Source organism: Dendrobates tinctorius, unplaced genomic scaffold, assembly GCF_039654945.1.
Source record: "Dendrobates tinctorius isolate UK_male_01 unplaced genomic scaffold, ASM3965494v1 ptg000084l, whole genome shotgun sequence".
NCBI classification, from domain to species: Eukaryota; Metazoa; Chordata; class Amphibia; order Anura; family Dendrobatidae; genus Dendrobates; species Dendrobates tinctorius.
Window position 1 is genome coordinate 7,087,833 of NW_027361752.1, and position 15,422 is coordinate 7,103,254.

Below are 15,422 nucleotides of genomic sequence, written 5' to 3' on the forward strand. Positions count from 1 at the left end.
AAACATATGCATGTGAGTGTAGGTATAAAGAAATGTGATTTCCGACTCTATGAAAAGTAGGATTTCACCCAACCCCAACTTCTTATATGTGTATGAATCTCTTTTTCAAAGACAAGTCCAGCAATACCTTTACATGGCCGGTCCGTTCCTCTGTTACTGAGAAACCGATATGCAGTTCAATTCAACTCCAGATCTATTTCCTGCCCAGTGCCGCTTCCTCCTGATTTCAGGAAAAGGAGCAGATGGCCAAAAAGGAGGAGGCGGCGCTGAGAAATAGATCTGGAGTGATAGAAGCTTCAGCTCTGCAAATTCTTGTAGTTCTTCTGTCTCATTTGTATATCAATTCAAACTCTGATTTCCCAGTAACGGAGGAACAGATTGATCATGTAATGGTATTGCTAGAGTTTCTTTTGAAAGAGCTAAATATATAAAGTGCTCTCAGTGAGAGAAACAAAATAGGAATCTTGTGGGTATGATACCTTTTAATGGCTAACAAATAATAGTGAATGTTGTTACAAAGCAAGCTTTCGGGACTGCTTATGTCCCTTCATCAGGCTGATATGACAAAATATATGAAGAAACCTTATTTATATACAGTTTAAAGCACAACATTTCAATAAACAAACAATGAGCTTGAAGAGAGAATCCTTAATTAGGTAAGATCAGATAGGTAGTATGAAAAGTTCTGAAGATCAAAGGGCTACTTTGAGTAGATAGCTCAGATTTGGTAATGGGTCATAAAACCTTCTGACAAATTGAGTCCTGTGTGAATAGAATCAAAGATTGTTATGAATTTGTGCTCCCACACTCTCCGATGCGTCTGTGATTTAAAATTGCCTTTTAAAATGACAACTTTCATATTGCCTATGTTGTGTCCTGGACCACAGAAATGTTTAGCCACAGGTAAATGGTTTTTTTTTGTCTGTAATTGTATGACGATGAGACCTCATCCTTGCTCTCAGTCTCTGTCCTGTTTCTCCAACATACAGGCCACCCACAGGACATATATTGCATAGAATTAAATACACCACATTGGAAGAGGAACATGTGAATGTCCCTGGGATCTTATAGTCCTGCTGTGTGTTGGGAATTTGGATTTTGTCTTTGGTCTCTATATGAATGCAGGTTTTGCATCTTCTCCCATTGCAAGGATATGTTCCTCTTGGTGAATCAGAGGACATTGAACTTCGGATAATGATGTTTCTTAGATTGGGAGGTTGTCTGTAACATAGCAAGGGGGGGTCTTTGAATAGTGTTTTTAACCGGTCATCCTTGTGTAGGATATGGTGAAGTTTCTTAGCCATTTTTCTGAGTATTTCAAGCTGTGGGTTGTAGGTCACTACCAGAGGTACACGATGATTTTCCTCTTTTTTTCTGTATTGAAGTACTTGACTTCTAGGGATCCTTGTGGCCCTAACGATCTGATCATCAATGGAGGTGGGATGGTAACCTTGATTTAAAAATGACATTTTAAGCTGGGTTAGGTGTTCATCCCTGTCCTTGGGACTGGAACAGATACGGTTATATCTGAGGGCCTGGCTGTAGACAATGGATTTCTTAATGTGTTTAGGATGGAAGCTGTCCCATTTGAGGTATGTGGGACGGTCAATTGGTTTCCGATATACTGATGTTTGGAATGAACCATTTTGGATTTTTATGGTGGTGTCTAGGAAGTTGATTTTTGTTTTTGAATGGTCTAATGTCAAGTTTATGGTTGGATGAAATTTGTTGAATTTGTCATGGAAATTTAGAAGTTCTTGTTCAGGCTCAGTCCAGATTATTAATATGTCATCAATGTAACGGAAATAGGCAAAGGGTTTGATGGAGCAGGATGCTAAAAAGTTATTTTCCAGTTTAGCCATGAAGAGATTAGCGTACTGGGGTGCCATTTTACTTCCCATAGCGGTGCCGGTGCGTTGTAGGTAGAGCTCCTCACCGAAAGAGAAAAAGTTGTGTGTGAGGATGAATCTGGTAAGTGCTATTACAGACTTGGAGGGGATCCCATTGGCCTCAAGAAACATTTGGCAGGCCGCTAGTCCATCTTCATGTGGGATGTTGGAATATAAGGATTCGACGTCCATGGTGGCTAAGATGGTGCTGTCGGGGAGGGGACCTATCGTGGATAGCTTATTAAGCAGGTCTGTAGTGTCCTGTATATAGCTGGCTGTCTTCCTTACCAGCGGCTTGAGGATGTTTTCAATCCACCCTGAGAATTTTTCAGTTAGTGTTCCCACCCCTGAGATGATTGGCCTCCCTGGGTTGCCTGGCTTATGAATCTTGGGAAGCATATAGAAAGTTCCCATCCTTGGATTCTCCGTATTAAGTCCAGAAGGTTTATGGGGTCTGTACATAGACCTTTGATGACTCTTTTCAACTCCCTCAGATATTTGGGAGTTGGGTCATCATCCAGTTTGGTGTAGTACTGTATATCCATCAGTTGTCTGTGAGCCTCTTTGATGTAGTCAGTTGTATTAAGGAGAACTATGGCACCACCTTTATCCGCAGGCTTAATTGTGATCTCCCTGTTGTTCTTAAGGCCGTGAATCTCCTTTTTCTCCTGCAAACTTATATTAGATGTTTCCTTTGCTTTTTTATCCAATATCGTGGACTGCATCGAATGTCTAAATGAGTCAATATATTGGTCCAAAATGGTGTTGCGGCCAGAGGGAGGTGTCCAGTCAGAGTTTTTCTTATTCTCTAGTTTGACTTAAGTTTGGCTGCCCAGAAGCCCCAAGTCCTCTTTGACAGAGAAGAACTCCTTCAGTCTAAGTCTCCTGAAGTATTGTTCCATGTCACTACAAAGTTCTGTTTTGTCTAGAGGTTTTGTAGGACAGAATGTGAGACCTCTGGAAAGTACATTAAGTTCTAGATTAGTGGGTTTGTAAGATGACAGATTAATAATACAGCTGACTGTACCTGTGTCCTTCTGGTGGTTTTGCCCCATGCTGTAGTGTTTAGGAGGGTCTTGACTGGTGCTGGAATGTAATCCTGCTTTCAGTCGAAGTCTGTGGAGTTTCTTTTTCTTGTTGTATATTAGGTATGACTGCAGTGTTGTATAGAAAAGCTGCATTTTCTGCTGTATGTCACCAGCAATTGTACTCCTTAAAGTTTGTATTTCCATTTGGACCGTTTTCTTGGTGCTGTAGAAAACATGAATAAGGTGGTTCCGTAGCCTCTCCGAAGTCCTGTAGCAGAGGTGTTGTGAGTAATGAGTATTGTAGGTATTCAGGTACCATACCCACAAGATTCCTATTTTATTTCTCTCACTGAGAGCACTTTATATATTTTTTCTACTGGCTAACATGGTACCAAACCCCTTTTTTCGTTTTTTTGAAAGAGCTACATGCACATGTAAATAGTTTGGTGGAGTGAAGTCCTGCCGACAGATTCCCTTTAACACACTTTAGGTGCCCAAAAATGTCTCAGTAGTTCTTCATCCCACAGCTATTTTTTTTTACCCTTCCTTATCTCTGGCACGGCTCCTCCTGTTCCTCCTTGCACATACAAGGAGGTAGCAGTCCTGGTGCTGGGTTGTTGCCCTCCTACGGCCCCCTCCACATCTCCTGATGTACTGGCCTGTCTTCTGGTATCTGCTCTTTGCTCTGGACACTGTGCTGATAGACACAGCTACTCTTCTTGCCACAGTTCTCATTGATGTGCCATCCGGAATGAGCTGCACTATCTGAGCAACTTCTGTGGGTTGTAGACACTACCTCATGCTACTGTACAGTAGCTCTAGGGGTGACAAAATGTAAAAGTGACCAAAGAGCCAAAAAGGATGAGAACAGAGAAATGGTCTGTGGTCACCCCCTGCAGAACCACTCTTTTATAGGCGATGTCTTGCTAATTACCTATCATTTTTACCTGTTGTCTCTTCCATTTGCACAACAGCACAGGAGAAATTGATTCACAATTGGGGTTGCTTTATAACTGGACAGGTTGATCTCACAGAAGTGTGACTTGGAGTTACATTGTGTTGTTTAAGTGCTCTCTTTATTTTTTTGAGCAGTGTATATGAATGCTCACCTTGACCAAGCAGGGATGTATTTTGTTTTAGAGCATGAAAGTAAGCAACTGCCAGACATTTCTGGTGATGGCTTATCTACCCTGAACAAAAAAAAAGAATTGGCATTGAAACTCGACATGTTCTATTCTTCTACCCTAATGAATTCTAGTCTGGACTTCTTAACTCTACAAATTGATCTTCCTTTCACTAAATTCTTCCCCATCCCAATCTAACTCTAAAGAGGTTTTCCACTACTGATTCCATCCACTTTCATATGTCCTAACTCTTCTTAGCTATCAGTTTTCAAATATAAGCCTATTACCTGCCCTGCTCCTGTAAACTCATATATTTGTGGGTAATATATCCCTCTGCTGGGATTCTCGCTCTGGTACTTTTGGTCTGGAAACCAGAATCGGACAAATTTATCAGCACATATCATTGGTATGGGCGGGACTGTGTCTCAGTGAGTGACAGCCGTCTGAGTACGCATGTTCAGGTCACAGTTTACTCTCCTCCACTGCCTGGATCCAGTCGACGCTTTGGAGCACCGTGTTTTTAGCTGAAAAACGCTGCGATATGCTGCTGATCATTAGAAAGCATATCACAGGTCTTGTCAGCTGAAGGGATGACACTTCAAAGCCTCGGTGTCATGATCTGAAGTGATCTGACAGTTTTAAAAGCACAGAGTGAACTTTTTTCCTTTTGGCAAGTTGCCAAGGTGGCTTGACTGTCCCCGGTGGTGGTTAGTGGTATCGCACCTTAGGTTTTCAGTTTAAAGGTCTCTGTAATTATGATTCAGGTGTGGGGCTCTATAAATGAGTCTCAGGGTGTGTAATCACGGCTGGTGATATTCATTCATTCTTTCATGGATTTTGAGTTGGTGAGAGCCTGGTGGAAGGATGGAGCTGAAGAGGAGTCCTGTGCAGCTTAGCCAGGGGGGAAGTGTGTCAGCTATGGTGTCTGGACGAAGGGCTGGCATGGCGTGGTGGGGTCGCAGTGATGGTGTCAGCGGGAAGTGTCTGCATGGACTGGTGGAGTGGCGACTATGGAGAGTGGCACTCACCATGTGGGACTTGGCTGCTGAGCTGGACTCAAGCATGCTTGACTTCGTGTCAGAAGCTGAACTCATCTTTGGGACTCTGTTACTAAGCAGCAGCAACTGGTGGTGGACTCTGCTCCAAGGCTGCACTATGGTGAAGGATCCTATTATGGTGATGGATCCGGGTGGAGGAGAAGACGCACGCAGGTGGAGGGCTCTGTTGCAGGAGCATAAGCACAGAGCATAAAGCTAAGTGGTGTCCCCCTGTATTGTCTCTTTCCCTCATGTGTGTTGTTAGTGCAGTGGTGGGATTAGTTTCCGCACCGACCAATTCCCTAGTGAGGGTTTAGGGTCAGGGCGAGCAAGGGCGTTGAGGTACGCGTGCGGCGCCCGGTGCGGAACCGGCATAGGGAACGTTAGGAGTGCAGGGACACTGGCTCAGGGGAGCTCAGGAGGTCTCCAATTCCCTTTTCCCTATCGCAGGGCCCACCATTGTTAATGTTTCCCAGGTCCCCCTTATTATTTAAACTCGCCGTACTGGAGGCGGGGTTTCCAGAATTTATATTAACGTGTTATACCTAAACTCGCCAGGTGGAGGCGGTGTATCCATCTGCACGTTTTATTATTTAAATTCGCCCCACTGGAGGCGCTGTATCCAGGGTCACGTGTGTTATGGGTTCGCCTTGCGGTAACACCTGCACCCAGACACACAGTGACCGTGACACTCGGCATAGTCAGTCTACACCACGCATGACTGAGCTCAGATATGCCTTCACTCTCCTCTCCACTTGGGTCACTCACTGAAAGCTAGTCCGCACCAATGACAGGCGCTGCTCAGTTTGTCCGATTCCGGTTTGCAGACTTGGAGCAGCAGAACCAGGATAACAACAGAAGAACATATCACCCACACATGGATGAGCTTACAGTAGCAGGGCAGGTCATAGATGTACATTAGAAAACTGATAGTTAGGACATACAAAAGAGGGTGAAATTAGTAGTGGAAAACTTCTTTAATGTAATAGCCAGGCTTATTTATCTGTCCAGCTGCTACACCGATGCCTACAATCTGTGCCAGTCATTTCACTGGTTGCCCATTAGGTACAGAGGCCAATATAAACTACTCATGAATCTCTCCGCAGTGCTGCACTACTAGATATCCTCCCTCATCCTTGTTTACCACCTTGACATGATCTTTTTTTTTTTTTTTGCAAATGATCTAAGGCTAGCATCCTCCATAACCTGAACCACCCACTCCAGTCTCCAAGACTTTTTTGATGCTGCACCAATTCTCTGTTATGCACTACCCCAGTGAATCTGATTACTTCCGAATGTCCACAGTTTTATGAGTGCTCTAAAAACATATCTTTTCAGGTTGGTTGATCATATCATCTTACTAATCTAACTGTTATTTTATCCCCCTCTTTCATTTTTTTCATAGTCTGTATTTTTCTTTTCTATCATCTGATCCTTTTTCACGAATACCCTTATGTATCATAAAGATGGCTGAACCGCATATTGCAAGCACTATTTATCTTTTATGTCTTTTATGTATATTTCCTTATAGATTGTAATCTCTTGTGAGCAGGGTCCTTATTGCTCTTTTTTAATTATTACATTATATCTGATATTGTTTGTATATGATCCCTCTGAAGTGTAAAGTGCTGCAGATAATTTATTATTATTATTATCTTTTTTTACCACAACATCATCGGTCAGAGCGGATTCAGGAGATCCCCCTACGCATGAGATGGTTCAGTCTCAATTGCTATTACTGTCACCAGGTATTTGCTACCTCATCTGAGAGCAGCATGATGTAGGGGCAGAGATTCTGAATCCAACAATGTATCACTTAGTTTACTGGGTGTAGCGGTCAGAGTTCTTAGGCGTAATATGAAGCAGAGCTGAGAAAACTTCCCCTGCCAACGCCAGGCTCTGTATGTACATTGTCTGTTGACAGTGAGCTTCTTATCACAGGATGGGGCGTGGTCAGACTAGAAATCTTGTGAGCTGTTGTCTAGGCTGTAGTTATCTCCTGATGATAAAACATTCATTGTAAGTATACAACAGCACACAGTCTAATAAGTGGCACATCGCCGAATTCAGTGTTTTAACCCCTACCTCATGCTGTCCTCAGATTACATAGCAAAAACCTGCTGACATTCCCTTTAATGTCAGGTTTTTCTTACTATAATACACTTATCTACCACCCACTGTAGCATATTTCATCTGATACATGTTAGTTTGGGTTACAAATCGCCAACAATAAAATCAGAGCTCAATATCTGGATGCGCAGTTCCTCAGCAAATAGTCGCACTCTACAGGGAAAGCGGCAGCAAGTGCTTAATTGAAGCAAATGAAGCATTACATGGTAATCCTCAAGAAGGTGTTTGTGGGTCGCTGCACGGCTCTGTTGGGTCCTCTAGGGCGGTTGATGTCTCTCTCTGATTCTGACTAAAGGATCCTCCTTCATTAAAGACTACCTGTCACTTGCCATATGTATGTTTTTGCTACCTGGTGTCAATGCCACTCTTCTTCTGAATATGGCATTGTTTATCTCGGCCTTTTTATTCAAGTTTTAATACTTTTATGTAAACCTTGTATCTTTTAGCCAAGTAGGTGTGGTCCTACCATTTTCTATGTCGTCATCTTTTTGAGGTCTATGCCCAGTTGGCTGAAAAAGACAAGACATATTTACAATGAATCTCTCAAGAATGGTGAGGCACAGGAGCAAAAAAACGACAACACCTGGTGCAGAACGGCAGCATTTATGCCAGTCAGGACGATTGCAAATTGACGGCGGGTGACAGGCCTCTCTAATGGAATTCTCCTTCCATTTACATAAAAAATACTCTCAAAATACTCTAAACTAATAACTTAAGTAGTCCTGAACTTAGTTATCCTTTGGTCTTCTCGTTCCGACAATTTCCCAGGGACCCCCACCAGTCTCTGTGCTTCCTGCTCCGTTTGGACAGATACTGTATATGACCACTGCAGCCAATCCCTTTACATCAGAATGATTTATTTTATCCTGATATTCTAAACAAGACAGCCATTTACTCACTAGTTGCCACAAATTAACTTCATCTTATTGTTGTATGCTATATGTAATATGTCTTTGTCTTCAATAGATAGAAATGAATGTGAGTTGAGCCCGGTTATCTGTGGAGGGGCGCAATGCCGAAATACGCCAGGAAAGTATGAGTGTGAATGCGATGCTGGTTATCGCTTCAACACATCATCAAAGTTTTGTGAAGGTAAGTAACACTCTGTGGGTAAATTGTGTAAGATGGTGCCTGTATACAGGGGCATGTAAACGTTTTGGCACCCCTGGTCAAAATTACTGTTCTTGTGAACAGTTAAGAAAGTTGACGATGAAATGATCTCTAAAATGCCTAAAGTTAAAGATGACACATTTAATTTGTATTTTAGGCAAAAAAATGTATACAGTATATTGTCATCTTTTACATTTTGAAAATTAGAAAAAGGATAATGGGCCAATGCAATAGATTCAGAGCCCTGCATGGTTAGTACCTAGTAGCACCCCCTTTTGAAGGTATCACAGCTTGTAAATGCTTTTTGTAGCCAGACAAGAGTCTTTCAATTCTTCCTTGAGGGATTTCCATCCATTCTTCCTTGGATAATTATTTCGGTTCTGTGAGCTTTCTGGGTCGCCTTTCATGCACTGCTATTCTGAGGTCTAGCCACAGATTTTCAATGATGTTCAGATCAGGGGACTGTGAGGGCCATTGTAAAACCTTCAGCTTGTGCCTTTTGAGGTAGTCTATTGTGTGACCTGTTTTAAGATCATCATCCATTTGTAGAAGCCATCCTTTCTTCAACGTCAGCTTTTTTACAAATTGTGTTATGTTTGCACCAAGTATTTGTTTGTTAAAATTTCAGTGAATCCTTTCTTCCCTCTGCCCGTGAAATGTCCCCCATGCCATTGGCTGCATCACAACCCCAAAACACGATTGATCCACCCTCATGCTTAATGGTTCACGAGAAGTTCTTTTCCTGAAGTTATGTTCCCTTTATTCTCCACTGGTGCACAAACTTCAGCATCACCCACTGTCCTTTTTGTAATTTTTAAAGTGTAAAAGATGAAAAAAAATTTATATATACTGTGAGTGTGAATATATGTGTGTGTGTGTATGTATGTATGTATATATATATATATATATATATATATATATATAATGTGTGTGTATGTGCATGTGTATATATAAAAATATATATAATATATAAAGCTCAAGTGTGTGTATGTAACATATGTATGTCCGGGATTGGCATCCGCACCGTCTCAGCTACAGCCACAAAATTTGGCACAGTCACACGTCTGCACCCCGAGAGTGTCCTAAGCTAAGCGGATGCCAATCCGGGACATACACACACACACATACACACACACATACAGTACAGACCAAAAGTTTGGACACACCCTCTCATTCAAAGAGTTTTCTTTATTTTCATGACTATGAAAATTGTAGATTCACTCTGAAGGCATCAAATCTATGAATTAACACGTAGAATTATATAATTAGCAAAAAAGTGTGAAACAACAAAAATATGCCTTATATTCTAGGTTCAAAGTAGCCACCTTTTGCTTTGATTACTGCTTTGCACACTCTTGGCATTCTGTTGATGAGCTTCAAGAAGTAGTCATTGGAAATGGTCTTCCAACAGTCTTGAAGGAGTTCCCAGAGATGCTTAGCACTTGTTGGCCCTTTTGCCTTCACTCTACGGTCCAGCTCACCCCAAGCCATATCGATTGGGTTCAGGTCTGGTGACTGTGGAGGCCAGGTCATCTGGCGTAGCACCCCATCACTCTCCTTCTTGGTCAAATAGCCCTTACACAGCCTGGAGGTGTGTTTGGGGTCATTGTCCTGTTGAAAAATAAATGATGGTCCAACTAAATGCAAACCGGATGGAATAGCATGCCGCTGCAAGATGCTGTGGTAGCCATGCTGGTTCAGTATGCCTTCAGTTTTGAATAAATCCCCAACAGTGTCACCAGCAAAGCACCCCCACACCATCACACCTCCTCCTCCATGGTTCATGGTGGGAACCAGGCATGTAGAGTCCATCCGTTCACCTTTTCTGCGTCGCACAAAGACACGGTGGTTGGAACCAAAGATCTCAAATTTGGACTCATCAGACCAAAGCACAGATTTCCACTGGTCTAATGTCCATTCCTTGTGTTCTTTAGCCCAAACAAGTCTCTTCTGCTTGTTGCCTGTCCTTAGCAGTGGTTTCCTAGCAGCTATTTTAATATGAAGGCCTGCTGCACAAAGTCTCCTCTTAACAGTTGTTGTAGAGATGTGTCTGCTGCTAGAACTCTGTGTGGCATTGACCTGGTCTCTAATCTGAGCTGCTGTTAACCTGCGATTTCTGAGGCTGGTGACTCAGATGAACTTATCCTCCGCAGCAGAGGTGACTCTTGGTCTTCCTTTCCTGGGGCGGTCCTCATGTGAGCCAGTTTCTTTGTAGCACTTGATGGGTTTTGCCACTGCACTTGGGAACACTTTCAAAGTTTTCCCAATTTTTCGGACTGACTGACCTTCATTTCTTAAAGTAATGATGACCACTCGCTTTTCTTTACTCAGCTGCTTTTTTCTTGCCATAATACAAATTGTAACAGTTTATTCAGTAGGACTATCAGCTGTGTATCCACCAGACTTCTGCACAACACAACTGATGGTCCCAACTCCATTTATAAGGCAAGAAATCCCACTTATTAAACCTGACAGGGCACACCTGTGAAGTGAAAACCATTTCCGGTGACTACCTCTTGAAGCTCATCAAGAGAATGCCGAGAGTGTACAAAGCAGTAATCAAAGCAAAAGGTGGCTACTTTGAAGAACCTAGAATATAAGACATATTTTCAGTTGTTTCACACTTTTTTGTTAATTATATAATTCCACATGTGTTAATTCATAGTTTTGATGCCTTCAGAGTGAATCTACAATTTTCATAGACATGAAAATAAAGAAAACTCTTTGAATGAGAAGGTGTGTCCAAACTTTTGGTCTGTACTGTACATACATACACACACTTGAGCTTTATATATTAGGTGTGTGTGTGTGCATGTATGTGGATATATATATATATATATATATATACACACACACACACAAAATGGGTGGTGACCATGGCGGCCATTTTGAAGTCGGCCATTTTGGATCCAACTTTATTTTTTCAGTGGGAAGAGGGTCATGTGACACATCAAACTTATTGAGAATTTCACAAGAAAAACAATGGTGTGCTTGGTTTTAACATAACTTTATTCTTTCATGAGTTATTTACAAGTTTATGACCACTTATAAAATGTGTTCATAGTCCTGTCCATTGTGTTGGATTGTCAATGCAACCCTCTTCTCCCACTCTTGACACACTGATAGCAACTGTCATCTTTAATTTTAGTCCTTTTAAAGATCATTTTATCTTCAACTTGCTTAACTGTTCACAATAGCAGTATTTTTGACCAGGGGTGCCCAAACATGATGTCTTTTTCAGGCGAGTACGTTCCATAACCCTTCTGAAAATGCTCTAAATAAATGCAAAAAATGAAAAAAATAACAAATGCATTGCAATGTAAAACCGACTTGCTGTGCTTATGTTCTATTTCTTATTCAGCTTTTTTTTAGCCACTTCAGGTTTTCAAAGACATGAAGTGGTTAAAAGAATAGACCTGACTATTCTTCAGGCGGCTTATGTTTAAAATCGGCTGACTATCTTATTTATGCACAAATAAACCTGCAAAAATTACCAAGATAAAAAAAAAAGCCGTTTTTCGAAAAAACAGCCGAGGTTTTGCTGAACAGTCTTCCTTTTCCAAAACTCAGCAGGGACCCTGGCATCTAAGAGACGTCATGTGCACATACCCTTAAGCCCCCGTCACACACAGCGAGATTGCTATCGAGATCGCTGCTGAGTCACAAGTTTTGTGACGCACCAGCGATCTCGCTGTGTGTGATACGTATCAGTTACCGCCCCCCCCCCCGCCGGGTATCGCTGATCGTGCTCGAATGCCCTGGACCTTTTTTTGATCGTTGGTCTCCCGCTGGCCAGCACGCATCGCTGCATGTGGCAGGCGGGAGACCAGCGATCAGCGAGCTGGAGCCTGGTATCCAAGGTAAACCGCGGTTTACTAAGCGTGCGCATCATTTAGTTACCCACTGTGTACCTTAGATACCAGCGCGATGGTATCTAAGGTACACAGTGGGTAACTAAGCGACGCCCTCGCTTGTTACCCGCGTCGTCGCTGGTCCTCATCGCTGGTGAGATCTGCCTGTTTGGCAGCTCACCACCGATCTTGTAGCAACACACCAGCGATCCTGACAAGGTCCTATCGTTGTTGGGATCGCTGGTGCGTCGCTATGTGTGACGGGGCCCTTAGTCCCGATTCATTCCTTCCTATCTTTTATTTTGTAGATGTGAATGAATGTGCAGATGATATTTGCAGTCAAGTGTGTGTAAATACGCCCGGAAGTTACAAATGCTACTGTGAAGGAAGAAAGAAGTTAAAACTTGCTCGAGACAAGAAGTCATGTGAAGTGAGTAGACCACATCGCTGTATTCGTCTATAGATTTTTAGGAAAACGCTATAATTTACTGTATTACTGTAAATGACTATAACTACTGTTTTCTTAAAATATTTCATCTCTTTAAAAATTCATTTGGTTTAGACAGCCCTTTTTTATATGGATATAAATCTAATAGACAAGTGTGACGCTGAGTCACTTCTCGCGGACAAGTTGTGAGTTCGGATAGTCAAGGAGTCCAAGGTCAAAAGCCAGGAAGGTATGACATAGACATAGACAAGAGACCAAGGGATAGTTAGTTAACAGTCAGAGGTCAAAATACCTGGAAAATAGAGGATCAGAGCCAAGGGGTTAAGCAGAAGGATGCTCAGAACAAGGTCCAAGGTCAGGCAATGAAAGATCATCAAGCAAAACACTAGGCACAGAGAAAACCAACCGCACTTAGCTGAAGCTGCATCTGGCAGAGGTCTGTGACTGACAGCCCAGCTGCGTAGCCGAGCAATCATCTAGGACAGGGAACACCTGGAGACAGCCTAGCACCTCCCAGTCTCAGATTGGACTGCTGAGCTGTCAATGGAAACACAGACCCCTCGTGGAATTTCTACCAAGCCCCTTGGCAACAAGCATCATGGTCCCTATATCCCTGGAAATAATTTCCCCAGCACTGTACCCAAGGTTATTTACCACATAGCAATGCTTGAAAAAAGTCTCAGGATTGAGTCGAAACGTTGCTTGCTTATTTCCAAATCATCGATCTCTGTGATACTTTAGTGTGGTAACTATTGTAAATAAATATTTCCCTTTTTGCATTCACCAATGAGTGCGGCTCTTTTTCCCCAATATTATGTTGGACTAAGTCCTGTTCAGCCAGCACCAGCCTACCTTGCTGAGTGCGCACCTTCTCTATTCCCCATCATAAGTATTAACACAAGTCCTGGCCAATATGACTGCCATATGGAGGACAGAGTTCATGAATATCATTGCTACAAGATGAAAAGTCCTCTCAGTGATAATATCCTGCTAATTCCTGCTGGAATCAGGGTCTCTGCCCCTGCATTATGCAGAAGGGGAGGAAAAACTTCATGAAGGAGGTCCTTTTATAAATAAATATCTGATGCTGGTCACATCTACATAGCAGGATTTTATCTTACTTTCTCAGATTATTTCTTGCCACTCTCTATGTGCATCAGCCTCGGTTGCCCACATCAGACTCTCGGCTCAAAATGTCAGTACGGGCTAAGTAAACATAGAGCTCGGAAACCGGAAAAACAACATTTAGGCTATGTGCCCACGTAGCGTTTTTTAAACGCTCAGGTAATGGGTTCTCCTTCCCAGAAAACACGCGTTTTTGATGCGCTTTTTTCCGCGCGTCTTTTGGACTATAGGAAATAGCCAAAAACGCGGACCTAAGCGGAAATTAATGAACATGCTGCGTTTTTTACCGCTAAGCGTTTCCTTAGCGGTAAAAAACGCATCCATTGGCACAAAAAGGCCAAAATGCATTTTATATAAATGGGATGCTTCTTTTAAGCGTTTTTGATGCGGTTTGACCCCGAAAAACACATCAAAAACGCTTAAAAAACCGCTACGTGGGCACACAGCCTGAGTTTGTTTCCTGAGATCTGGGAGTGTAATTGGGTATATCCTTTAATTGTTTGACCTTCAGTCCCACCGTGGAGACTATAACGTTTGACTTTTTGCTGCTGGAAGACACCCATAAATAACTTTTCCAAATATATACTCATTTTTATGGACACTACAGGTTTTGGGCTATTGAAATAAAAAAACAGGAAAATGTGTGTGCAAAGTATAGGAATAGTGAGTAGTACAATGTTATATAGGTATTATAACTCCTCAGCAGAACCGTGTAATAAGGAGCAAATAGAAGCTTCATCTCAACTACTAAGTTCCATAAATCAGTCTTCAATATGAGGCTGTGCAGTGGCTGAGGTATAGACTAAAGCTATGTGCACACACTGCAGATTCACCTGCGGGTTTTTTCCCACAGAACCGCAGGTAAAGTGACCTGCGGTTTTGCTGCGGTTTGGCCTGCGGTTTTGCCCTGCGGTTTCACACCTCTACTATGTTAAAGGTGTGAAACCGCAGCAGAATCTGCAGAAATAATTGACATGCTGCTGGAAAAAAACCGCAGCAAAACCGCGCGGAAAAAAACGCAGCGTGAGCACTGCGGTTTTGAAAACCCCTAGGCTAACATGGTAAAGTACCATGTCTGCGGAACTGCTGCGGTTCCGCAGGGACAAAACCGCAGCGGAACCGCAGCAAAAACCGCAGCGTGTGCACATAGCCTAAGAGTTTCAGCAGCAGCCACAACTGTATAATACAATCCCCAGAACCTCCGAATAAAGAGACAGATTCACCTCAGTCACTGACCCCTTCATCTGGAAAAAGAGAACCTTGGGGAGCTGAGTTTTGCATTATTCAGTTTTTCCTTTCTGGTACAGAACAACGCCATTATCACCCCTCAAACATGTCCTGCCGATATGCCGCACACACAGACAGACTCACCACATCGCTAACCTCTATAGTCGTTTGTGACCGTGAAGAATAAACAGTACCAGATATAATGACCCCCATACAGTGCACACAAGTAGTACCTACCATCACGCAGTGTCAGCCGCAGTGTCATTTGAAGGTCAGGATGTTCTGAAAAGCATCCACCTGAAAAAGGACAATATGGCGGAGTGTTCTGAGCTCTCACTTGGATGCTGCGAACTAATCAGCATGGCTCGGAGTCTTTTCTGTCATGCTGATTGACATCTTCCAAAAATTCTCTTACCAAATTCTTTTCAGCCATCCAAATTCTGTTTTAGGACT

General features: G+C 42.6%; 1 protein-coding gene across 1 annotated transcript in view; it reads left to right on the plus strand.

Annotated features, from left to right (window-relative positions):
* Positions 1–15,422, plus strand: part of PROS1 (protein S) — a 78,945-nt gene that overhangs the window by 26,083 nt on the left and 37,440 nt on the right. The window contains exons 7-8 of the mRNA XM_073584420.1: positions 8,175–8,300; positions 12,478–12,599. Coding sequence (XP_073440521.1) covers positions 8,175–8,300; positions 12,478–12,599 — 248 coding nt within the window. The remainder of the gene's footprint in view (positions 1–8,174; positions 8,301–12,477; positions 12,600–15,422) is intronic.